Source organism: Myxocyprinus asiaticus, chromosome 46 (assembly GCF_019703515.2).
Source record: "Myxocyprinus asiaticus isolate MX2 ecotype Aquarium Trade chromosome 46, UBuf_Myxa_2, whole genome shotgun sequence".
Taxonomy (NCBI): domain Eukaryota; kingdom Metazoa; phylum Chordata; class Actinopteri; order Cypriniformes; family Catostomidae; genus Myxocyprinus; species Myxocyprinus asiaticus.
Genome location: NC_059389.1, coordinates 16,181,576 through 16,209,408, shown reverse-complemented (window position 1 = coordinate 16,209,408; position 27,833 = coordinate 16,181,576). Strand labels below are relative to the sequence as shown.

Genomic DNA, 27,833 nt, shown 5'->3' with positions numbered 1-27,833 from the left:
AATTTTCTGTAAAGCTGTTTTGAAACGATGTGTGTTGTAAAAAGCGCTAAACAAATAAGAAATGACATGACTCGATATAATACATCAATGAACTAACTAAAAAAAAAATCATAAATTAAATAAATGTTTTAATTGTATTGAGCTTCAGAAATGTCATCAATAAGTGTTAAAAACGCAAGCTTGCATTAGTTTTCCCCACATTTTAAAATAATGCACAGTGAAGGTTAGTGAACTTGGCTCAGTTTCGTGCGCGCGTGCGTCCGTGGAGGGGGGATTTATATATGAAAAGAAACAGGAAACTCGGCTGATCAGCTCAACACTTTAACAACAGCGTTGGGAGAAGCAAAGCGCGAGACTTGGTGTTAAAGACTCACTTATCACTTTATTATTTTAATCAAGCATGGCGGTCAAGGCGCGCTCGATTGATTTTTGACATCCTCCGTTTTTTTTTGTTTTTTTATGTTTTTTAACTTTAGGAACTCCAGCGCTTAAAAAGAAAACTCGAGTTTTAAGAGGCTGCGCGTGAGTAAAAGAGTTGGGCGTGAGTTGGGAAAACTCCCTCATTTGAACCACTTGTGCATGATATTTTCGGTCCTTTGACGCCTTATATCGTTGGAAACCGTTTTAAACGCCTGAATCATGGGGTGCACCCTGAGCTCGGACGACAAGAGCGCCCAGGAGAGGAGTAAAATTATAGACAAAAATCTGCGGGATGATGGAGAGAAAGCGTCGCGAGAGGTCAAGCTGCTGTTGCTCGGTGAGTTAGCACAACACACTTCACTTTAAAGTAAATACGAGAGACTTTATCACATTATACTGATAGGATATAACATGCAAATGATGTATGAATGTATAAAATAATTTTAGCCCATAATTATGGACTCCGTATACTTTTTGTCGTTAGTTACCGCGCTGGCTTTCTCAGCTAGCATGTGAAGCTAATTCACTCAACTGCAATCTTCTATTACTGTTTATAGTGTCGTATATTTCTGTGTGATTACAGATGAGGTAATCGCTTATATTATATTTACAATTTTTATTTAACCGTTTCCCCCTCTGCACATGTAAAAGCCATGCTTTTATTTTGGCCTTGACCTCTTCACAATACTGGTTTGCATATTCTTTAAGTGGCCAGTTAGGAGCAAACGGCTCTCTGATAATCCAGCCAACAAAAGGCTAGAGTTAAATCTAAATATGTCTGATTTACAGAGACAGATCTGATAGATTAACGACATCGTTATCCAATTATGATAAATAAGATTGTGCATATGGAGGAACCCGCTTGTTACTTTGAGGGTTAGCCAGAGTGCATGATACTATATGGGTTTAAAGGATTGCTCTGAAATATTTAGCTCTTTATAGCCCATGAATCTGGAAGGTTTTAAGTACGGCTGTGTATCGCCTGACACCTCACGATACGATACGTATTAAAATACGCGTGTCATGATTCGAAATATTGCGATACATCACGATATTATAAGAATTATTATTATTATTTTTTTTAAGATCTTCTCCCCAATTTGGAATGGCCAATTCCCAGTGTGCTCTACGTCCTCATGGTGGCATAGTGACTCGCCTCAATCCGGATGACGGAGGACCCACGCATTTTATCACGTGGCTTGTTAAGCCTGTTACCGCAGAGACATAGCGCCTGTGGAGACTTCACGCTACTCTCTGCAGCTTTGGTACAACTCGCCACGCGCCCCACGGAGAGTAGACCACATTATAGCGACCACGAGAAGGGTTGCAGCAGTTTACTGGTTTCACGGTATACCACGGTATGAAAATTGACGGTTATCATACCATGTACATTTGCTTATCTACGGTATTGAGGAAAAAAATGCAACCGGACGGAGAATCTCACCTGTGCATGCTTATCTCCTTTGCTCCTCGACTGCCGTCACACACACACACACACACACACACACACACACACACACACACATGCAGCAGAGATAATGTCAGAGAAGCGAGGCGAGGGGGTCTGACATAAGTGAGTGTGTGTGTGAGTTAAAGCAGTGTTTCTCAACTTTTCTCAACTGGTCTATTCAGACTGGGTCGTGGACAGCAGGGAAAGAACAATGCCATGGTTCTCCCATTGAAGATATTTTGGCAGCCGCCCAAGTGATAGCCTATTTAAGACTGCTGAGGCAGATTTAATGATAATCTCACAATCAGCTAAAGGCTATTTAAGACTAGCTACACTGACCTAACCATGGTAATGAGGAGCCTTTCCTCCTGTGTAATATGGATGTTCTGTTTGAATTATGTTTGAAATTAGGAAACAAACGGGATAATAATGGGCTCATGTAAGTAATTATGCTCTTCAATTATTAAAAGGGGGGGGGAGAAAACGTCCTGTCACTTTTGTTGACATCAACAGCAAAAATAATGTCACTTGATGTATGTCCTTGAAAACCATGAACAAAACTGTTCGACATAAAAGGAAATGTGACCCAGGATACATTAAATACAGGTTATGTTTTTACTATGGTAGGTCACCACTTGATTTCCAATGTAAAATCTGGGTCCTGCAGCAAAACCAGTTGAGAACCACTGAGTTAAAGGTACAGACAGGAGCAGTCTGGCTGTGCGGTTGCACACCTACAGTATATGTTAATTGTTAATAATCATAGGACATTACTTTAAAAGCTCACACAGCTGATGTTTTCATTTAGTAGTTAATTTAACATGCTATGCTAACATGTAAACGAATGTGCTTTAGTTATATAACGTTATAGTTACATGCTATTTTTTTTATCATGTTTATAATTTGGTTTATTATAATTCTTAGTTTTCTTATTTATTCTATTTTATTTTCAAAAGGGAGACTTTTTTTTTTTTTTTACACACTTCAATTGAGAAAAAAATGGTTTCAAGTTTCAGTTATAATAAAGCGTTTATTCAATAAAAAAATAAAAAAAACCCTTCTGTTTTCACTCCTTTAAAGGTCATTGTAACTGATAATAGTAATTGTGTAATACCGTATACCACGATACCGTGAAACCATGATATTTTTGGAGACGGTTATCATACCGTGAAAATCTCATACCGTTGCAACCCTAACCACGAGGAGGTTACGCCATGTGACTCTACTCTCCCTTGCAACCGGGCCAATTTGGTTGCTTAAGAGACCTGGTTGGAGTCACTCAGCACACCCTGGATTCGAACTCACGACTCCAGGAGTGGTAGACGATATCATCATTTGATTAGATTATGAATCAGTTCCAATTCTAATTCATTTGGGTATATTTCAGTTATTTACTGATGACTGATGAAAAGCATGTAGTTTTTGTCTCTTGGTGAGCTCAATAAATTGATTTGGAAGTAACAGTGTGCCAACTTTATTGTGTGTTTACATGATATAAATGCACATAGTTGAATATAAATACCGATACAATATCATTAGAAAAAGTATTGCAATATATCGATATTTGATTGTACGGACACAGTCCTAGTTTTAAATCTGAATGAATCGTTCACGGTGGCTCCATTCAAACGTCTTGAGCCTTTATTTCTTAAAGAGCTTTTGAAATAGAACAGAATTGAGGAGATGTGAAAAATATTTTGTGGCTTTGAAGAAAAATGTGTTTTTGACCAGCTGTATTGTTGTTTTTGCATTTAAACTATGTCTTATATTCCCCTTACACTTTTTGATTGTTTGTTAGTTTTATTCCAAAAAGCTCTCTTATAGTCTTTGGTTTTGCTCTTGGGCAAAGAGAATTGGCCTATTAATTTGCAAAGTCCTTCTACTTTACACAGTTGCTGTATGCAAGCATTATCTCTGGTTCACATTTGTTTTTTGTTTTTTTGTTTTTTTTTTATTTTAAAGCTGTAGAATTGTAAATTCATTATGATTTGCTTATAGGCCACTTGCTTTCCAGTTTCTGATTCCTGTTTTGCATTTGTTTCTTCTGTAGCTTTCCACTATTTTTGTACAAGAATTCTGGAGGACAATGACTAATGAAGCCAAACTATTTGGAATTTGACACATTTGTTTATCATCCTGGAAGCTTGTATTATTTATAGTGTCTGTAGCCTCAACACATTAATATTTGTTTCTGAGAAAACTCCACAGCCTCCCATGAACGTAGACACTTTGTTTACATTCACACCGGGTTTTCTCAACTTGTGGAGGCAGGATTTCCACATTCATTGTGTACAGTTTGGAGTGTCCATTTTCCCTACTTTTTAACTGCCGCGCAATGAAATAAGCCATATATGGCCAATAGTTTTCTTTTCTTAGATCTGACAATTTAATCCAGTATTGTAGAATAACCTCATTTAAATTCTCAGATGTGACATGGCATTGTTTGCTAATTGTATAACTTGGCCATTTACCAATTGGCCTGTTCTTCTTGTGCTGTGTACTTTGTTGGCATAAGGACAGGTTTTATGTCCTCCATCAAGCTATTGGGAATTGGCTGTCCAATTAGCCAGTTAACTGGATTCCCTCCAGTGCTGATTCATTATCTGACGTCTGTGAGCCTCACACTCTTCCAAAGCTTTGCGTTCTTGGGTTTGTTTGCTTTTTGGTGTTGTGGATCATCAGCACATGTGTTTATTGTTGCTATAAAACAGGCTGGACATCCTGTTTAGAGTATAGAGGGGACAAATGGAGACCTCCAGGTTTGTTACAGAGTTTCACAAGTGCAGAAAAGAGAAATATTTCCAGAAAATTTTCGGTTGCAAAAGTGAATAAGAATCACATTGGGTATATTCAAATCTGATGTTGAAATGGCGTGATCATCACCACATGTGTCTCAAGCAGTGGGTGGTTGCCCAGTAACCAAAGAGCTAGTTCAAATTACAGCACTGTAAACTCAAGCCTCAGGAGACTAAACTAAAGGTGAAACTGGTGCTTTGGGAGTCAACTTGACTGTGTTCTAATGCTGTGTGAATTTGAACATAGGCCTATGCTCATAATTTGTCACACACCATTTGTGCAATGGACATGGATTATGCAAAGATAAAATGGCAATATAATTCCATAGACTTTTAAAGGAAGGACCAAACCATATCTAGAGACCAGAATTTGATGTTGACTTGAACCAGTAAGTAAACACTCACATAGCATTGTACTTCAAGCCACTCGGAACCCCTTAGAAACAGCATAGCAAGGCCCTGGCAACTACCCAGAACACCAAAGAGTCATGGTGTTGAGATTTGCATGTGTAAAGGTTATTCATGCAGTTTCAATTCCTCTTAACAATTCTGATTCCTTAATGCCTCCATTAATGATTCTGAATGCTTAATGGTTCCTTTAATGATTCTTTCTTGTGAGGAAATTATTTAAAAAACAAGAAATGCAATTTTTATTTCATTTACTGTTCTCAGCAGTCTGTTGCAAAATGATGAGATTTCAGATTTCAACAGAGGAGATTTAACAAATCAGAGACCGTTTACACATATTATGATGCGTCTCGGGTGATCTGATCACATGTGGTCAGGTGAGACACATTGCTGTTTACACCTGGTTGCTTAAATGTGTCTCCTGTGACCACTTGTGTTTGGATTTGGGAAGGTCTCTGATTTCATGACCACATACATCAGTCACTTTGTCAGTGTGTTACTGCATGATAATAAAGTGCAACAAAGTCAGAAAAGACAAAGAAAGCTCAAAAATGGCACGCTGTTTCTCCCAGATGTGGTTGAAATTTAATTTAAGCTCAGGCAACATGTCAAGCAGAATTATCCATTGTTTTTGTGGTTTACCCATATTAAAGGAGCTTCAGATGTTCCTGCTTGTCATCTGTATTGATATCAGACACGCTAAAAAGATCTGTGAAGCTCTCATGATTGTGTATGTATCCGCTTTTTTACATTTTCAGATCGGTCGTTTATTTCCTTTTTAAAGGCACTCATAACCGACAAAGTTTAAACTCTTGTTTAAGTGCAGCGGTTGATTGACAGGTGAGGGTGGTGCTTCACTGCTGCCAGGATGCATTCAGGATGGATTAGCATTTACGCTTCCAATGTGATGTGGACACATGCGTTTTTAACCACATTCTTATGTTTTTTGTGATCCGATCACAAAATGTTGTGACTCCAGGGGTGATAGTCAGGATCTTTACTCGCTGAGCTACCCAGGCCCCCAAATCTGGAGCTGAACATCAGTTTTGTCTTATCTTTCACTTCAGTTTTCATGATATTTCTGGTCCTTTTGTTATACTAAATCTGTTATTAGCCATCTTAAACACTTTGAAATTTGCTTCTGAGAAAACTTTCCACCCTTTTTTTGGAAGAAGATTATTAGTTTGGTTGAACACTTGGTACTAAAAAGCTCTCATAAACTCCTGTGGGATTTTTGGGGGTTCCCTGGGGTGGCTTCATTACTCCTGTGTTTGGTCTCCTCACACTAGAATTTGAATCTGAGTGAGAGATGCTGATGTGGCCTAATTGCTGTTTGTGTTCTGGGACTGAAAGAAAGAGAGAGCAGCATTCTCCCGCAGGGAGCTTCTCAACCACAACTGAGATGGTTAATTGAAACGTTCGTTTAGCAAACGAGTGAACTCTAGTCTTGCAGCAGGGTGGAGCTCCATTTAAACAAGTGCGAGATTAAATTTTTCCTGAGCTTGGGTGTAAAAAAAATAAAATATATATATATAGAGTTGTGCAAAACGACATTTTCAGAATCGACTAGTTGGTGGGTTGCCCTGACAACTAGTCAGCTATTTTGTCTAGTTTCGGCTTCACCTGAGCCTGATCAGCATTTACATCTAGGATGTGTTTTTGCTTAAGGGTGCCTACAAACTACGGAATGGTTGGATGGATAGGAAACTGTGAGCTCAATTTTGAGGGTAAGAGCTGTGTAGGGTTGGGCGATTTCTTTTTTTTTTTATTATTATTTTATTTATTTATTTATTATTATTTTTTTATCAGATTAATTCGAATTAGAATTAATTTGCATTTTGACAATTTTTCTTCGAGATTTTGCAAAAATATTGCAAACGCTGTAGTTACATTGTAAATCCACCAAAGGCTGAATAAGGAAGAGAAAAATAATTCATAGCACTTGTCTTAATGCCACTCCCGATCTGATCAGCTGCACGTGTGTGGCGCACTCCAACTGTACGTGACAGGTTAACAACATGGAGACTGAAATAAAACGATTGTACACCATGTGATTGTAGCTCAGCTTTGACCATCATTCGTCGTCTTTTCTTTTTACCCATAAAAAAAGCATTGGATACGTGACGGTTATGGGCACTTCATTTCAAATCATGGAGAGGATATATATGGGATAATCAAACATCCGCCGCTCCTTTTGCCATGTTGATTCAGATAGATTGCTAATTGTTGCTTTGTACTGTGACGTGTTTCAAGTGTACTGCATCTATAGCCAAAATTTGGCTAGCGATAATTTTGACAAACTTTGCCTAATGAATTAGAATTTATTTGATATTGCTGCGCTGCTCAGCATGAACCGCTAGAGGGCACGTTTCTATCTTTAGGGATTTATGAATATACACAAATTGTTTGATATACAATGAGTACTTTCTAGATAAACTTGATCATTTATAGATATTGATTTCTAGATAACTTTCTAGATATACTTGGTTTAGATTAAATGAATACCTACACTGGTTAAGAATTATTTATCAGTTTTCTTATTCTATTATTTCTGAACATCTGGGTTTATTAAATTGTAATTTATTTTACATTTACACACTCATGTTGGAGTACATTTAAAAGTTGAAAAAATCGAATCGTGAATCGTCCATAAGTTGGATAAAAATCTAGATTTCTTTTTTTTTTTGACATATCGCACAGTCCTAGAGCCGTGTCACTGTAAATTCAAAGCAGGTATTCAGAAACTTAGATTTCATGAAAGTACAACTCTAAAATTCAGATGCCTACATCGTTGCATTGCTGCACTAGGGATGTAGATGTTTAACCGATTAACTGGCATTAACAATTTGTTTGACTAGTACAATCAGTTAAGTTAACCGAAAGGTTAATTAAGGAAACAATAGAGAGGTAATTTGATGGGTTTAACATGTATTGCATGTTACGTGCACACGAGGGCGCTGTTAAGGAAAACCACTGTCTTCCCCTCAGTCTGAATGACAAGGAAATATGAAGCATGCACTGTGGGACCATTTAGTCCGTGAAGATAAAATGTTTAAAAGCAAATTGAAAAATAGAACTAAAGTTTAGTAGTAGTATGAGTACAATGTGGTACCATATATAAAAACGTTTTAAAAAATGTAAAATTTTAATCGTGATTAATCGATTAATTTTTGTAGTTAATCACAATTAATCATAGATTTTGAAATGAAATTTTATGGGTGCTTCTCATCTCTTAAAATGTGTAACCTTGTTTCCTCGCTCCTCCATCCTCGAGCCTGTGACCTGGAACCCGATCAAAGTCTGCCATCATGAAGAACGTATCAATTCTTAAATTGCATTGCGAGGATCGAGGATGGAGGAAGTTTACTGAGGGCATTTGAGTGAGGAAGCACTGGAGCATCCTAGACTTTTTGTCCTAAGCACTTGACACATGCTTAAATTCTCCTTCCCTTTTACATCTGGTACAATAGTTTTAATTCAAGTTTCACCTTTACAGTTTCAATAAACCATAACTGTCACATACTTCAACAGTGCAGGGCTCCAGACTGCGACTAAAATGGTCGCAGATGCCACCAAAAATAATTTAATGCGACTATAATTTAAAATCTAGTCGCCATTGGCAACAGTCAGGTTGTGTGCATTCATATATATATGAGATCAAGCTTTTGACACTTAGGACAATTGAGGGACTTGTTCACAACTATTACATGAGGTGCACACATTCATTGATGCTCAAGAAGACAACAAACTACTATATGCATACTATATGTAAATATCTGTAATGTAGATTGTGAAGAGCAGTATTAAATAAAATAAAAGATCTTCTCTTATTTGTATAAATTATGAAAGGGGTGTGAACATTTGAGACAAAAGGGAATGCAAACTTATCTTTTCAATTATATACTGTATACTGTTTATTAAACCTCCGATTAATGGGTTATCAGTTGTCTTCCTTTTCTTTTGCTTTGTCATGTTTCTGAACCACAATCTAAATCGAGCAATTCTGTGATTTGGCAACTAAAAACAGTCATTTGGCTCCTTAATGTTTCAGTTTAGGAGCCAATGGCTCCTTAGTCATTTTTTTTAGTCTGGAGCCTTGCAGTGCATCTTGAATTATTTGCATTTATTATGAATGTATTAATAAAGTTTCAGTAGCATAACCGCAAGCAAGCCGAGGTACTGCAGCTGGGCAAAAACATGGTCTGAAGTCACGAGTGAGTGATCTTGCTTCGATTCCTCCATCCTCATTTCCTAAGAGGGTGGAGCTAGGAAACGAGGAAAGGAAGCAAGGAAAGTAAACAAGAATGCACAATTTCAGAAATAAGCAGCACCCTTTGTATACTTCTTTTCTTGTCAAAATACATTTTTTCCATCTTTGGAAAGAAAACAAAACAATATATAACAAAATAATGTGTTAACATTTTCCAAACAGAGCCTTCCACAGTATAAAGATAGAAATGCACTAAAATAGCACCAATTCAAGTAACATTAAATATTTCCCAAAGTTTAATTGGGAGGTTGACTAATTGAAAGAACTAGTCGGTATATCGGTCGGGCACTAGTGTTAATTAATATGTGCCTTACATATGCTAAAAAATACTTTCTAAGTCCGGTCTGGGCTTGTTTTGTACATCAAATAGCATTTAGAGCTCCTTTCTCCATTTGATCACTGACACGAAGCGCTGTTGTGAAGTGTGTGTCAGTGTAATGACTCCGGGCGGACACATCACAAAGGTTCCGCTCTTCCAACCAATGTTTATGCTGGTTAACGCTGTATTAATACTGTATTTTACAAAGTAAATGGGTTAATCACAATTAAGAGAAATTAAATCATTAAACTTTTTAAAATTAATTTCATGGGTTAATGCGTTAATTCTGACAGCTCTAGAAAAAACATCTGCAAGCCTCTACATCTAAGAGCATATGTTCATAGCCCCTCATTTCACTTATGTTGCACGGAAGATGGGAATGTGATGCATGGCGGGATGTCGGTGCCTTCGGAGCAGGTTCCCGGACTTGCTGTCAACTAGCCACGTACCATACTGACCCCTGAACATTTATATACAGTTGTGCTCAAAAGTTTGCATACCCTGGCAGAAATTGTGAAATTTTGCCATTGATTTTGAAAATATGACTGATCATGCAAATAAATTGTCTTTTATTTAAGGATAGTGATCATATGAAGCCATTTATTATCACATAGTTTTTTGGCTCCTTTTTAAATCATAATGGTAACAGAAATCACCCAAATGGCCCTGATCAAAAGTTAACATACCCTTGAATGTTTGGCCTTGTTACAGACACACAAGGTGACACACACAGGTTTAAATGGCAATTAAAGGTTAATTTCCCACACCTGTGGCTTTTTAAATTGCAATTAGTGTCTGTGTATAAATAGTCAATGAGTTTTTTAGCTCTCACGTGGATGCACTGAGCAGGCTAGATACTGAGCCATTGGGAACAGAAAAGAACTGTCAAAAGACCTGCGTAACAAGGTAATGGAACTTTAAAAAGATGGAAAATCAGTCCTATTGCATGATCAGTCATATTTTCAAAATCAATGCTAAAATTTCACAATTTCTGCCAGGGTATGCAAACTTTTGAGCACAACTGTACATGTTAATTCTTCTAAACAAAAATCATTAGGATTGCCCAGCAGCACAATTTTAGAGTAGGCTGGCTGTTTTTATTCTTCAGTTGTGACACTGCCAAAAGTTGCTTAATATTTAGTCAATTTTTATCCCGATTTTGCAGCACCATGGTGGAAAAAGAAACCGTAACTGTTCCAGATAGATCGAATCAAAACAGCATGGTTCCGCAAAGAGAAACAATGGTGGAAAAGTGTTATCGTAATGCCAAAATTTCAGTAGTCAATAACGGTACTAGTGTCAGGTAATGTTTTGATTCTCTATACTAATTTCGAAACCACAGCAAAAATTAATAGGCTGCTGGTTTCTTAAGTAAACATTGTTTCAAGTTCTCGAGCAATTCCGCAAGACTTTTTGTTTTTGTGTCATTTCCAAGCAGCTGTGTTTTGCTCAAACCTGCATGGTTCTTAGACATGTATAATCTGTTTACAGAGATCTGCCTGTAATCCCATTACAACAACGTAGCGTTTAATTAATCCTTTCAAGTTTAACACCTACACAGTTCTTTATAGATCAGTGGTGCTATTATTGCCTCTTGCTTTCCAGTTGTTAATATACAGTTACAGTTAAGAGAAGTATCCCATAATATAGTGTCTGTTTCATTGAGAGGTTAGTTTGTTTGGGCCATTTTACATGACATCCGTTTCTCCAATGTCCCTTTTTTGTTACTTGTGTGTTGTCATACGAGTAGTAGAAATGTTGTGTGAGGTGATAAATGTATGTGTTTTTATATCTGCTGAAAATATCTATCCTATATTTTTCATTTAATGTTAAGTTTTGTTGGAAAATGAAAATAATTATTGTGAAATATTACTGATTTATAATTTTCAACCCATTCTTACTGGTGCTTCCAAGACTACCTCAAGTTATTCTCGCAATTTCGACAAAACCTTATCTATGATGGCTATAAATAACTGACACGTTTTTAACGGCAGAATTCGCAACAATGTTCAATAGATCATAGGACACTAAATGTTTAGGATTTCATACCTTAAAAACAAATGTCAATATGTCTTGATTTGTAGATTACATTTGATGACTGAGTAAGACTTTTTTTTTTTCAGAGCCTAAACTGACTTAAATTGATAGGTCTTTGTCCCACCCAGTTATTACTTTTGAAGAGGAATCAAAAGGAAGGAATTGAGAAGTGATTTAAGAAGTAGACTAAAATGTCAGTATCTGATTGAGTGGGATATTCTTTTGCTGTGATGGCAAGAGCAATGAATGTTTTATTCTTGCAGTCAGTTCCTCATGCTCATTTGTGGAGCAGGAAAATATCTGGAATGCTTGGGTGTGTGTCCATCTGGCTAACACACTTTATTTCTCCCTCTCTCTCGCTCAGGGGCTGGGGAATCTGGGAAGAGTACAATTGTCAAACAGATGAAGTAAGTTTCACCCCCTATTATATCATCATAATATGTCACTAGTATTGTAACCATTTAGAAATCACTCTTGATGCAAAACAAGCCAGTTTATGTATCATTGGACAGTGCACATTACATAATCATTGAATATGGACATGACTTAGTAGGGGACCTCACCCCTGCATTTGTCAGTCATAAACTGTCATGAAGCACTAAAATGCTCCCATCACCGAAACCAACAACATCACAGTTACAATGGCTTGAGAATTAAGAAACAAGATACTCAAGGCTGTGCTATTTAGCGAGTATATTAATGGCTAAAGTGCATAGTTAGGCATAACGCTCAGCAGAATGGCAGCAACCTCTTCAGCTATGACTATATTTATGATATAGCACAGCCCTCAGTGCTTCATTGCTTTAATAAAATGGTTACAAAATAAAATATTTACTTTAAATTCTAATTTAATATACAAATTAAGTACCATTTTTCCTCTAGATTTTATTGTCCCTGATATGTAAACTAAGGTTAATAGTTGACCTCTATGGGTGATTTAAATAGTAGCTACGTACACTGGATATTTTATATATATATATATTGGGTATTTTGGAATACAGCTGGAACACTGTATAAACAAGTTCACATCGAGGATCAGATCAGCTTATAACTTCAAAACCTGAAATCTTTCTCCCATAGAATTATACATGAGGCAGGCTACTCAGAGGAGGAGTGTAAACAGTACAGAGCGGTGGTCTACAGTAACACCATCCAGTCCATCATTGCCATCATAAGGGCCATGGGCCGCCTCAAAATTGACTTTGCAGATGGTGCCCGGGCTGTAAGTGCTGCTGTTATACTGTCAAGTACCATTCAAGAAATATTTCTGTCATTATTCACTCACCATAATCTCATTCCAAACCAAAATGTTGTTGTTGTTTTCTTTCTTTGACTCTCACTTAGAATAGCTCTCATATTCATTATTCACAAATAATCTTCCCATCTGCCTAATTAGCATCTAGAATGCAAAAATGTTGACATGGCATTATTAAATCTAGGCGCAAACTTTGGTGGGAAGGAATATTATCAATGAATTACAACTTACATTTTAGTTTGTTCCTCACACAAGGCAATTGTCTTACTGTTAGGCTACTTTTATGGTGCTTTTTTTGGTGCGTTTCTTTTTGGAACTGCACAGACATGGTCACTGTGAATAGTTGTTGTATGGAAAAAGCTGCATAAAGATTAAAAAAAGAATCTACTTATGTGTTCCATGGAAAAAGTAAAACCATACAGGTTTGGAATGATGTTGGGGTGAGTAAATAACAGGATTACATTTTTTTGCTGAACTATTCCTTTAAGCAAACAGGATGAATGTATTCCAACCCACTTAGAATTTGTATTCATGCAATACTTGAATAAATGACAACAGCATGCAAGGAAAGATTCTGAAACATCAAAGAATATTACATTCACTGAGCACTTTATTAGGAACACCTGTACACCTACTTATTAATGTGACTATCTAATCAGCCAGTTGTGTGGCAGCAATGGTAACTCGGATAACCACTCTGTACAATTTTAGTGAGCAGAATAGCATCTCGGAATGCACAACACATCCAACCTTGAGGTAGATGAGCTACAACAGTAGAAGACCACTTCATTAGGGCCATAATGTTCTTAATAAAGTGCTCAGTGAATGTATATGTGAAGTCTTCTTTGACATCATAAAGAGAAGATGGGTTCTTGATGCATTTGATTGGCTTGTCTGGCAGGATGATGCAAGGCAGCTGTTTGTTCTGGCTGGCTCTGTGGATGAGGGATTCATGACGGAGGAGCTGGCTGGAATCATCCAGCGACTATGGAAGGATGCAGGAGTGCAGGCTTGTTTCAGTCGCTCCAGAGAGTACCAGCTGAATGACTCCGCCTCATAGTGAGTTTGTCTCTTTCTCTCTCTTCCACTACCCAACCCATTATATACCAACCCATAATGACCTCTGCACTCCCAACAGTCCTGCTCTTCCTCCTGTTTACATTTTGGCCACTGACCATTTGTTGCCTCATTCATTCCATGCAGATTTATTTAGTTTTATATTGAGCTGAGTTATAATCAATGTTATTTCATGTATTATGTCTCACAGGGTACCCGCTGGTCCTTAAAAAGTCTTACATTTTACTATTTAAAATTGAAGGCCATAAAAAGTCTTAAACATCATAAATTACAAGAAGTCTTAAATTTTGTTTGCTGAGGTCTTAAATTTTGGGGTGTGAATAGAGGAGATGCTTAATACAGCAGGATCTGCATGAGTCAAAATCCTCTCTCTCTCTCTCTCTGGTGCTCTGACGCTTGAGTTTAGTGTGAGCGCGCGCAGGGAAGCACATTTTTACTGAACTTAAAGATGTTACACATGTATAAACCTTCATAAACCCATTAATCTGAAATGCAAATGCCATTATTCTGCATCTCTGTAAGCAAGGGATTTGCTAACACTATCGCCCCTGCTTATAATCGACAAAGCTGTCAACGTTGCAATTTGCAGCGCGCGAGGTTGGAGCGGTCTTTTGACGCCTTTCAAATCGTGGCACTTCCTTATTTTACATAATCTTTTGACAATAATTGTAAAGCTAACAGAACTACTCGGCTGCAGAGTTACACCTGTTACATCTCTCATCTCCATCTCTCTAGATCTGTCACATACAGGTATTTTCTCTGCTATCTGAATCAGTCCATTTTTAATTTTATTGTAATAATATACAAAACAATAATATTATAAATATAATATTAATAATATATATAATATATATTTAATAATATATATGATCTATTTTTAATATTGGTATATAATCTGATTTCAATATACATCATAACTAATTATGCAGCACAGTTCTTTCATAATTTAATCTGTTAACATTTTCAGTACATCTTGTCAACTTTAAACAGAGTTTTGACTTTTACTTGAGATATTTCACACAAAAATGAAAATTGTCATCACTTCATGCTGTTGCAAACCTGTATGACTTTCTTATTTCAGTGGAAAGGAGATATTGGGGAGTTTCAGTCACCATTCACTTTCATTAAATGAAAAAAGATGCAGTAACAGTGAATGAGACTAAACGTTTTGCTTAACATCTCCTTTTTTGTTCCACATCAGAGAAAAATTCATACAGACTCAAGGGTGAGCAGTGAAGATAGAAATTTTATTTTTAAATGAACTGCCCTTTAACTACCTGTTAAAGTATTTGTTAAAGGCATCTGCCAAGAAAAAAATATATTAATTTTATTCAGCACATGCTAGACCTTATTCACAGCAGCGCCATCTTTGATGGATAGATGTACAGTCTCTTCAATGAGCTGTACTGCAGTTTAAAGTGTTTTTGGATCGTTCCGTGAACAAAACATTGAAAATATTTGCATGAGTTGTGGAAAATCAGATGGGATTTATGAGCTTTTAACAGCTTTATACTGTGCATGCCATTGAAGAGATGGTAAGTCTATCCCTCACAGCCTCGTTTCCATTCCCATTAAAAAGCAAACATGGCGCTACTGTGCATAAGGTCTATAGACCAGTCCTTTTGTTTACAAAAATGTCAGCACATGCGCAGTAAGTGGTGGCAGAAAGCCCGCTGACTGTTGTTACATTTGACAGATTAGATGATTAAATGAAAGTATGTCACAAAACCATCATAAATACAAACATGTCCTTAGCGATACAATTGCTATAATGAAATGAGTTAATAACAAACATGTAATCATATTCGCTATAAATGTTTGATGCAAAGTTGTACGATGAAATGATCTCCTCAGTCCAGTCAGCTCTGTTGATGGCTTGAAGCCACAGCAGTCGACGAGAGCCCTCAGAATCATTTTTCAACAACGTAATCTGATAAAAGTGAACTTTTGCGCATGGTTTTTGCCACCAGTTCTGTGTTTGACATAAGCGGTGACATTGCCAAAGCATTGGTCTATTGCATCACGTCTTGCTGAAGAGAAGGGTCACAATATAGGCTACATGCATTCTTGTCTCCCAATTTTGAATGCCCAATTCCCACTACTTAGTAGGTCCTCGTGGTGGCACGATTACTCACCTCAATCCGGGTGGTGGAGGACAAGCCTCAGTTGCCTCCACTTCTGAGACAGTCAGAAGGTTGCTAGGGTGGGTAGAGTCACGTTGGGTTAACCTCCTCGTGGTCGCTATAATGTGGTTCTCGCTCTCGGTGTGGCGCGTGGTGAGTTGTCTGTGGATGCCGCAGAGAATAGCATGGGCTATTATATAACACGCTAGGTCTCTGCAGTAACGCGCTCAGCAAGCCACGGGATAAGATGCGTGGATTGATGGTCTCAGACGCGGAGGCAACTGAGATTCGTCCTCCGCCACCTGGATTGAGGCGAGTCACTACGCAACCACGATTACCTAGAGCGCATTGGGAATTGGGCATGTCAAATTAGGGAGAAAAGAAAACACATATTGCACAATAAAAATGCAAAAAAATTTCTTTAAAAAAGAAAATACATAAATGCACAATAAAATATAAAAATCATGTCCAGAGACATCCAATTAGCCTCAGTGGTTTTGTATTTACCAGCTAATTAATTATTTAATCTTAAATGTAAATGTTTCTTTTATTTGGCCTCAAGTCTTAAATTTCATTCCTTCAAACCTGCAGATACCCTGGGCTCAGCATTCAAGTATGCTTTAAGCAGAAAAAAAAAAAAAAAAGCAAATTTGTCATGTGTTCTCAAAGCATGCAGCAAAACTGTACCTTTTGCATTCAGCCCAGACAAACTAGACATTTACCATAGAGATTTCTATGGAAACTCGTATAATAAAGGTGGGATGCATCTAGACTGGCTGGGCTAAAAAGATCAAAGTAAAATGAATATATATGGTCTCCACAAAACATAAGCAATGTTACTAGATTGAGTGTATGGTCAAGCCTAATTATGTTCTGCCAGGTGAGCAGCCTAAATTACATTTATGCATTTAACAGACGCTTTCATCCTAAGCGACTTACAGTGCAGTCAAGGTAAACATCACTCAATTTATTTGAATTCAGTTCAGTTCCTTTGATTAATTCAGTTAATTTAAATCACTAAATTGATCCTGAATTCTGAAATTGAACAACTCATTCCAACCTTTGGATTAAAATGACTGATTTGGGTTAAAAATTGTGCTCCTGCTTTCTAGCTACCTGAATGACTTGGACAGAATATCCAGTGCTTCTTACGTCCCCACTCAGCAAGATGTCCTGAGGACCAGGGTGAAGACTACTGGTATTGTGGAGACCCACTTCACCTTCAAAGATCTTCACTTCAAGTGAGTGCTGCCATTGTAATTGAAATGCCTGCACACTTTCAGCTGGAAATCTGATATTAAAATTCACAGATTTTTCTAAGATGTGCTGTATGTGTGAGAGAGGAAATTATGTAACAATGTTTAATGTGGGCATGATTGTTGTGTTCCTCATTTGAGTTGAAAATGTAAGGTGAAAACAGTTTATACACTGCATCAGATAAGTGATATTGTGTCTGATCAGAAGTACACATATTATCTTAAACCGTTATTAACCACAATTTCCTGTGTATTTGGTGTGTAGTCTAGCATAGCCAGAATTTTGACTTGTGACAAAAAGTCTGATCTTCATTGTAACTTACTCTGGCCAAGAACTGCCCACTTAGACAGGAAAACACTGAAGTACCCGACATGTAAAACAACGAACCACAATTAGTTTTGTTTTTACTTGCCGCTTAAGTGCTGGGTTATCTGACATTATAATAGAAAAGCACTGGAAAATGAATTCAAATAGTGGCGCGTCAGTTTCCACTAACGATTCTACAAAAAAAAAAAAAAACTGATGCAACTAGCAATTCAAATTTTAGTTCTTGCTCAAAAGTGCTCATTGTGGGTTTTGGGTAACGCCATGCAAGGAGCAGACGTGTGAGCGACGAGCTCTGTGCACTTTGCAGAATTTTCGATTATTCTCATGTTATAATCTGGTGAAATTTGATACACCCAGTTACACATTTGTCCTTTGTTGCAAAACATGGCAAAGAAGTCAAAATCCTCAGGCTCTGGAGATATTAAAAGACACTTATGTGTTCAGGATGAAAGCCCCGACAGGCCTACAGACTGGGGACTCGATTTGGATGGCGCGGCGGGAGAGGAGATCCAGCGTCAGTTGTCCAACATGTCGGTGATGTTGACGAAGATTCTTGCTGACTTGGAGGATCTCGCTGTAATGCGTTGATCGATTTCGGCGATGGAAATTGAGTTAGGTACAAGAGTGACTGATGTTGAAAAACGAATCGATTTTCTGGAATCTTCGGAGAGGGAAATAACCGCTAATCCACCCACGACCAAAGTTGATTTGGAACATCTCCTTGAAAAGCTTGAAGATCTTGAGAATAGAAGCTGCAGGAATAATGTTCAAATTGTTGGAATTCCTGAGCATGAGGAGGGCAGAGATATGGTGAAATTCCTAGATGAAGGGAAGCTTTCTTGGAAGAACCATAATGTTTTCTTGTTCCCAGACTTTGCGAGTTTGACGTGATCGGTTCAAGGAATGTAAGAAATTCTTACATCAGAAAAAGATCTTGTTTGCTCTCTGTTTCCGGCCAAACTGAGAATAGAAATGAAAAACGGTCGCAAAGTATTCACATGTCCAAATCTGGCAATATCTTTTATAGAATCAATGTCTGAGTAAACCATTGGATGTTTATCATGTGAGTGGGCCTGACTCGCTGTACTTACTCTTGAGGAAGCTGGGCGACATTTTAGGTTTTTTGCATTGGCGCCGCCGAGCAGCTGGAGTTTGTTTTGTGAATAACACTTTTCCTTAAAGAAACTTTTGCATTGATGGAAGATTACATTTGCATTGAAGTTCCCGGCCAGTTTGAGAGTGGACACTACGGGTGACCGCAAAATATCTACATGCTCACACAAAGGATGTCTTTTATAAAGCTGACGGATTGTGTAAGTCATGGTATATTATTTTAAGCAGCCTCCGAGTGAATTGACTCGATCATCCGGGGAACCGGGATGCCGGTTTTGTTTCTTTTTGTATTGGTTCCGCCTAGTGGCTGGAGCTTGTTCTGTTGAATAACATTCCTTTGGAACAGCTGTGGATTAATCTGTTCGTTCTTCATGCTTATTCCTCCTGCTGGCTGTAGTTGTTTTGAGTTTTTTTTTTTTACGGAACATTGGAATGATTACATCATCCACTGAACTCATAACAGCTGGCTCACTGAATATTCGTTTGTCTGTCCGAGGAATCTGAACGGTTTTATATCGGCTGGAATTTGTTTTGTGGAAGATCACATCCTTGAGACAGTTCTGTGAATGAATCTACACATTTTTTATGTTCATTCTTCCTATTAACTGGGTTTATTTCACAAAGTATTTTCTGTTATGTAATTTTGCCTCACAAATTTGTGAGGCAAAATTGAGCAATCCGATGGCAAAGTTGTCGTGGGGGCTTGAGGGCGTTCATGGACCTTTTGAGTTTGGAGGGATTTACATTCCATGTGGAGAGAGATAGTACACTCATATTAACAACTGACATATTGACATAATAGAGTTGGCGCTCTCGTACGCAGGGTTAATGCGCACATTTTTCTTTTTTCTGTTTGTTTTGTTCCGGGGGATGTTCGGAGGTTGATTGTTTCACTAATGGGGAATATGGTCTTCATAATTTTGTTTTTCACACACAATTTATTTTTTTTATTATGTCAATATGTCAGTTGTTAATATGAGTGTACTATCTCTCTCCATATGGAATGTAAATGGGTTGGGGCACCCCATAAAAAGAAGGAAGGTTATTCTTTTCTTAAACGTAAGAAATATGTATAGTGTTTCTTCAAGAAACACATCTCTCCCCGCAGGAGTCTGAAAAATTTGGGAAGATATGGGGTGGACATGTTTTCTTTAGTGCTGGCTCAAGTAAGAGCAAGGGAGTCATTATATTGATTAATAAACATCTACAATTCAAATGTCTCAAACAGACTAAAGATAAATTAGGAAGAGTAATTATTGTTTTATCTGAAATTCAAGGGTAAAGTCTGATTTTGGCTAATATTTACGCACATAACGCTGATGATCAGGACTTTTTTATAGATCTTGAAAGGATGCTGCAAACCGCTGTCACCCCTCATGATATAATTTTGGGAGGAGACTTTAATCTTTTGATGGATTCAGTCCTTGATCATAGTGAAGCAAAAGTGTGTAAACCCCCTAGAGCAACACTGACGCTTCACAGGATGTGTAAAAATCTTGGTCTTTCGGATATTTGGAGACTTTTGAACCCATCCGGTAGGGACTATACATTTTTTTTCATCAGTCCATAAGATTTATTCTAGAATAGATTTTTTTTTTTTTATATCCAAATCCCTAATTGACTGCTCAATTGGAAATATTTTAGTCTCAGATCACGCCCTGGTGAGTTTAGAGGTGATGCCACATATAGAGAAAAATAAATCATATAGTTGGCGCCTTAATGTATCCCTTCTGCAAAATCCTGATTTCCAACAAATGTTAAAGACATTGGAAGTCAAATGGAGCACCCTTTTTTCGGAGTGCTGTGTGGAAATGGGGAGGGTAGCTGCATTTGAAGAGGCGGTAAGTAGAAGGCTGGGGTTTAGGGTCTTATTTGCTAAAAAGTGGGGCAAATATTTAGTTTTTTGGGGGGACTCTCGGGGAGGGGATGTGGAGAGTTTAATCATGTATGTTTATTATTATTTTATTTATTTATTTTTGTGTGTGTGTGTGTGTGTGTGTGTGTGTGTGTGTATATATATATATATATATATATATATATATATATATATATATATATATATACGCTATATTGCCAAAAGTATTCGCTCACCTGCCTTTAGACGCATATGAACTTAAGTAACATCCCATTCTTAATCCATAGGGTTTAAAATGACGTCGGCCCACCCTTTGCAGCTATAACAGCTTCAACTCTTCTGGGAAGGCTTTCCACAAGGTTTAGGAGTGTGTTTATGGGAATTTTTGACCATTCTTCCAGAAGCGCATTTGTGAGGTCAGACACTGATGTTGGACGAGAAGGCCTAGCTCACAGTCTTCGCTCTAATTCATCCCAAAGGTGCTCTATCGGGTTGAGGTCAGGACTCTGTGCAGGCCAGTCAAGTTCTTCCACACCAAACTCGCTCATCCATGTCTTTATGGACCTTGCTTTGTGCACTGGTGCGCAGTCATGTTGGAACAGGAAGGGGCCATCCCCAAACTGTTCCCACAAAGTTGGGAGCATGGAATTGTCCAAAATCTCTTGGTATGCTGAAGCATTCAGAGTTCCTTTCACTGGAACTAAGGGGCCAAGCCCAGCTCCTGAAAAACAACCCCACACCATAATCCCCCTCCACCAAACTTCACAGTTGGCACAATGCAGTCAGACAAGTACCGTTCTCCTGGCAACCGCCAAACCCAGACTCGTCCATCAGATTGCCAGATGGAGAAGCGTGATTCGTCACTCCAGAGAACGCGTCTCCACTGCTCTAGAGTCCAGTGGCAGCGTGCTTTACACCACTGCATCCGACGCTTTGCATTGCACTTGGTGATGTATGGCTTGGATGCAGCTGCTCGGCCATGGAAACCCATTCCATGAAGCTCTCTATGCACTGTTCTTGTGCTAATCTGAAGGCCACATGAACTTTGGAGGTCTATAGCGATTGACTCTGCAGAAAGTTGGCGACCTCTGCGCACTATGCACCTCAGCATCCGCTGACCCCGCTCTCATTTTACGTGGTCTACCACTTCGTGGCTGAGTTGCTGTCATTCCCAATCGCTTCCACTTTGTTATAATACCACTGACAGTTGACTGTGGAACATTTAGTAGCGAGGAAATTTCACGACTGGACTTGTTGCACAGGTGGCATCCTATCGCAGTACCACGCTGGAATTCACTGAGCTCCTGAGAGCGGCCCATTCTTTCACAAATGTTTGTAGAAGCAGTCTACATGCCTAGGTGCTTCATTTTATACACCTGTGGCCATGGAAGTGATTGGAACACCTGAATTCAATTATTTGGATGGGTGAGCGAATACTTTTGGCAATATAGTGTATATATTTTATTTTTTTATTTTTTGGGATTGTGTGCATGTTATATGAGACCACAGGGGTGTTCGTTAGGGATCAGGGTGGGATTGTATTAGTAGGGTTTAAATGTAAAATGTTGATTCATTATATATATGTGGAGTTTTTTTCCACTGTCATATGCACATGAATCAATAAAAATGTTAATTACAAAAAAAAAAAAAAAAGTGCTCATTGTATCAACCCGTTATCACCTTGACTCAACATTGTTTCCAAACGGACTGATGAGAAATAATTTGAGTAAATGCAGCCAATCAGATTGGAACTGGCGAATTGTCAGTGCAATTTACATTAGACTGTGGGTGGCCTGTGGGTGTGGTGTCTGATAGCCCTTTTCCACCAACATGGTTCGGGGGTGGGTTCCTGGGCCAGTGTACATGGTCAAACTGTTCTGCGCTTTTCAACTGCGTAAAAGGCCGTTCTGGGGCGGAATAACTGGTTCCGCACCGATCTCAAAAGCTTGCTGGTCACTACGCAGTAACCGATTACGTCAGGGGGCGGGATAATGTTTCATCACAGGTTTTAATAACAACAACAGTAACTACCATCAGCAGCAAGGAGTACTTTATCACTTTAAAACAACAATAAAAAAACCTTGGAAACGCGGATGGAACGAGCACTCTACTTGAGAAATGGTCTTCTATAGAGATCCATGATTAAAAACTAGAGAGATTCCACAGAGAAAAAAAAAGAGACTATGAAGAGATACAGCAAGAAATTATGCATGCCGATGTTCTGAAGCTGATCTCAGTAAGTTATTAGATTTGCAAACTTTTTTAGCTTTCCTTACACTCTTCTCATCTTATTTTGTGCATTTGTTTTGTTTAGTAAGGGGATTTTTGACGAGCTACTCTTGTAGTTCAGTAGATCGCGGCACCGGTGGGATTCTCAATCAAGACGTAAACATAATATTATACGCTATGGCAAAAATCTAAATATAACCATCTGCAACACCAGTGTTAATAACTATTCCACTGTTACACTTTATAGAACTAAGCAAGTTAAGCTGCATTAAAAAGTTACAAAATAATGGAATTACGTTACTTGTTGTCTTGAGCTTTGATGTCGTTTCTAGCAATCTTGTTAATCAATGTAATAACGTTGGATTGCATTTCTCTGTATGTTTAAATATGTTCTCAAAAACAGAAGTAAAAGGTGTACACACAAACTGATGCACCATGTTTGTGTATGGGCTCAGCACGAGAACCATAGCAATTTCAGTGGAAAAGGGCTATGGGGCTGATACTTTTCAGTGCTTAAGTGTGAATATTCCAGAGAGTATCTCACCACTCACAACATCTCTACTTTCAGAATGTTTGATGTGGGCGGTCAGAGGTCTGAGAGGAAGAAATGGATCCACTGCTTTGAGGGTGTGACCGCCATTATCTTCTGTGTGGCTCTCAGCGATTATGACCTTGTCCTGGCTGAGGATGAGGAAATGGTGAGCGCTTAAACCTCAAACACACTCATTGATGAGTGTCAGTGTTGACTGACGCAGTTTTCTTTGCTGTGTTGACGTATATCCTATTGAAATTTGTAGTTGGGGTGGGACATAGCTCATAATTATTTATTTTTTTAATGGCCAAAAGCCTTAAGTTAACATCACAGCCATGAACATGAATTGCTGATTACTATTGCTATTCAGAAGTTGGTGGTATTAAGGGAAAGTCATTCTAGAGGGCATTTGATTGGACAAAAATTTCGATATACCTGTGAGTGCAAAGTTACTGATCAGTATTTTGGTTTCTTTTTCTCTTCTTTGGGCAACAGAACCGAATGCATGAAGCTATGAAGCTGTTTGACAGCATCTGCAACAACAAGTGGTTCACAGACACTTCCATCATCCTGTTCCTCAACAAGAAGGATCTGTTTGAGGATAAGATCAGGAAAAGCCCACTTACTATTTGTTTCCCAGAGTATGCCGGTATGAGCAGCTTTAAATCTTTGAATCAAATTGATAGCTGACTATATCATCTCGGATGTATATTTTTTTTTTTTCTGTCACAAATGTTCATAGTTGTCTGTGTGTGTAAGAAATGTTAATTGGGGGGCATGGGTAGCTCAGTGAGTAAAGACGCTGACTACCACCCCTGGAGTCGCGAGTTCGAATCCAGGGCATACTGAGTGACTCCAGCCAGGTCTCCTAAGCAACCAAATTGGCCCGGTTGCTAGGGAGGGTAGAGTCGCATGGGGTAACCTCCTCGTGGTTGCTATAATGTGGTACTCGCTCTCGGTGGGGTGCTTGGTGAGTTGTGCATGGATGCCACGGAGAATAGCGTGAGCCTCCACACGTGCTATGTCTCCGCGGTAAAGCGCTCAACAAGCCACGTGATAAGATGTGTGGACTGACGGTCTCAGATGCGGAGGCTGCGAGATTCGTCATCCTCCACCCGGATTGAGGCGAGTCACTACGCCACCACGAGGACTTAGAGTGCATTGGGAATTGGGCATTCCAAATTAGGGAGAAAAAAGGGGAGAAAAAAAGAAATGTTAATTGTGTAAAACTCCCTCTACAAGGTTCCAGCACGTATGAGGATGCAGCCGCCTATGTTCAGTGTCAGTTTGAGGACCTGAATAAGCGGAAGGACACCAAAGAGATCTACTCCCACTTCACCTGCGCCACTGATACAAAGAATGTGCAGTTTGTCTTTGACGCCGTCACCGATGTCATCATCAAAAACAACCTCAAAGACTGTGGGCTCTTCTAAGTTAAGCCAACACGCTGGTGAGCAGGAACTCTATTAAAGGAATAGTTCACCCAAAAATGAAAATTAATTTACTCATTCTCATGTTGCTTCAAACCTGTATTACTTTCTTCCGTGAAACACAGAGAAATTTTGAAGAATGTACAAGCCACTCTTTTCCATATAATAAAAGTGAATGGGACTCAGGATGCAAATCTGCAAAATGAATAAAGTACTGCATACAGTTGAATTCAGAAGTTTACATATATACATTTAAACTCAGTTTTTCACAATTCCTGACATTTAATTGTAGAAAACATTCCCTGTCTTAGGTCAGTTAGGATCACTATTTTAAGAATGTGAAATGTCAGAATAATAGTAGAGAGAATTATTTATTTCAGCTTTTATTTCTTTCATCACATTCCCAGTGGGTCAGAAGTTTACATACACTTTGTTAGTATTTGGTAGCATTGCCTTTAAATTGTTTAACTTGGGTCAAACATTTTGGGTAGCCTTCCACAAGCCTCTCACAATAAGTGTCTGGAATTTTGGCCCATTCCTCCAGACAGAACTGGTGTAACTGAGTCAGGTTTGTAGGCCTCCTTGCTCGCACACGCCTTTTCAGTTCTGCCCACAAATCTGATTGAGGACAGGGCTTTGTGATGGCCACTCCAAGACCTTGACTTTGTCCTTAAGCCATTTTGCCACAACTTTGGAGGTATGCTTGGGGTCATTGTCCATTTGGAAGACCCGTTTGCAACCGAGCTTTAACTTCCTGGCTGATGTCTTGAGATGTTGCTTTAATATAGCCACAATTTTCTTTCCTCATGATGCCATCTATTTTGTGAAGTGCACCAGTCCCTCCTACAGCAAAGCACCCCCACAACATGATGCTGCCACCCCCATGCTTCACGGTTGGGATGGTGTTCTTCGGCTTGCAAGCCTCACCCTTTTTCCTCCAAACATAACGATGGTCATTATGGCCAAACAGTTCAATTTTTGTTTCATCAGAACAGAGGACATTTCTCCAAAAAGATCTTTGCCCCCATGTGCACTTGCAAACTGTAGTCTGGCTTTTTTTATGGCAGTTTTGGAGCAGTGGCTTCTTCCTTGCTGAGCAGCCTTTCAGATTATGTCGATATAGGACTCGTTTTACTGTGGATATAGATACTTGTCAACCTGTTTCCTCCAGTATCTTCACAAGGAACTTTGCTGTTGTTCTGGGATTGATTTGCATTTTTCGCAAACTATGTTCATCTCTAGGAGACAGATGCGTCTCCTCCCTGAGCGGTATGATGGCTGCGTGGTCCCATGGTGTTTATACTTGCATACTATTGTTTGTACAGATGAACGTGGTACCTTCAGGCATTTGGAAATTGCTCCCAAGGATGAACCAGAATTGTGGAGGTCCGCAATTTTTTTTTTCCTGAGGTCTTGGCTGATTTTTTTTGATTTTCACATGATGTCAAGCAAAGAGGCACTGAGTTTGAAGGTAGGCCTTAAAATACGTCCAATTCAGTACACCTCCTATCAGAAGCTAATTGATTAATTGTCTAAAGGCTTGACATCATTTTCTGGAATTTTCCAAGCTGCTTAAAGGCACAGTTAACTTTGGTGTATGTAAAATTCTTACCCACTGGAATTGTGAAATAGTCAATTAAAAGTGAAACAATCTGTCTGTAAACAATAGTTGGAAAAATTACTCATGTCATGCACAAAGTAGATGTCCTAAACGACTTGGCAAAACTAGAGTTTGCTAATATGAAATCTGTGGAGTGGTTAAAAAAAATTGTAAACTTCTGACTTCAACTGTAAGTAATCCATACTAGCTGCTTTAGTCTTGAAAAAGTCAAACTTTCAATTAATAAATAAATGTTATTGTATTTTTGGTAAAATTGTTTTTAAAAACTTTTTTTAATTTTTTAATTTTTTTTTATTTTTATCTGTCTTTCACTGTAGTGTCGAGCAGCCTGATGGGAAATCTTTGGGAGAACCAGAGCGAGAGGAGAGTCAACCATGAACATGAATGTTGAATGCATTACTTAACTTTTTATTTATGTTTTCTGAATATTTTAACATTTTTAGAAAAAAAAAGCCTTTTTATGTAAAATATTTGTACAACTGACATTGTTGCTGAATTTTTCAGTTTTTAGGTTTTTGCTTTACAGATACTTTGTAAAGGATAATTTTCACTCTAAGGGTTTTTGGGGAAAAATGTTCTGTCTCTACTATGAATATTAAGGTCATGTGCATTGCATTTTCATTTGCAGTTAATATTGCAGTGCTCAACTAAATTAAATAAGAGACACTTGCTATTTATCCACAATGTTATCATGAAAACATTTTCACTAGTACAATGAATAGACGTGGAATACATGAGAATTTTAAGACCAAACAATTGTCGGTGATCGTAGAGCTGTGAACTTGAAGGGGATAAATCAGAGCATTTAGGTCTTTGAAATGTACATCGCCGCCTCGTGTGCCCAGAATATTTTATTTTGGAGCATTTATATGTGAAGCTTTCTGCTGATCTGAGTACAGCCATCATACAAGGACAACGTGTGCATGTTAGATTTGCCTGCGATTAGAATGATGGAAAAACTGTGGTGAGACTCGCGTTTGCTAATGAATTTGGCCCTCTGCACCTGCAACTCATGAACTGTTTAATGGAGAATTCTGAAAAAGGTCACAGCATATTGTGTGTTTTATAAAGGGATTTTATTGATCAAAGGAAACCATTTTTTCTTTTTTCTTTTTTTATCAAAGGGACCAAAGGCTTTTACTCTTCTGAATTCCAATAACACATTTCCTTTGCACTAGGTCCATATAATCCATGTTATGTAACGCATAATTCAACCACCTGTACAATGTGATGTGTGGTGGAAAACCACAGGAAAAGTGCAGATGTATTTTCGGACAGTAATGTGTATGATCAATTAAAATGGTTTTAAACTTCA

General features: G+C 38.3%; 1 protein-coding gene across 1 annotated transcript; it reads left to right on the top strand.

Moving 5' to 3' along the window:
- The first annotated feature begins 298 nt into the window (after nt 1–298).
- Nucleotides 299–27,833, top strand: LOC127436032 (guanine nucleotide-binding protein G(i) subunit alpha-1-like). Its single transcript, XM_051689929.1, has 9 exons — nt 299–757; nt 12,064–12,106; nt 12,780–12,921; nt 13,856–14,013; nt 17,267–17,395; nt 23,504–23,633; nt 23,963–24,116; nt 24,710–24,917; nt 26,836–27,833. The coding sequence occupies exons 1-8, from the start codon at nt 640–642 to the stop codon at nt 24,898–24,900; spliced, it is 1,065 nt and encodes a 354-aa protein (XP_051545889.1). The 5' UTR covers nt 299–639; the 3' UTR covers nt 24,901–24,917; nt 26,836–27,833.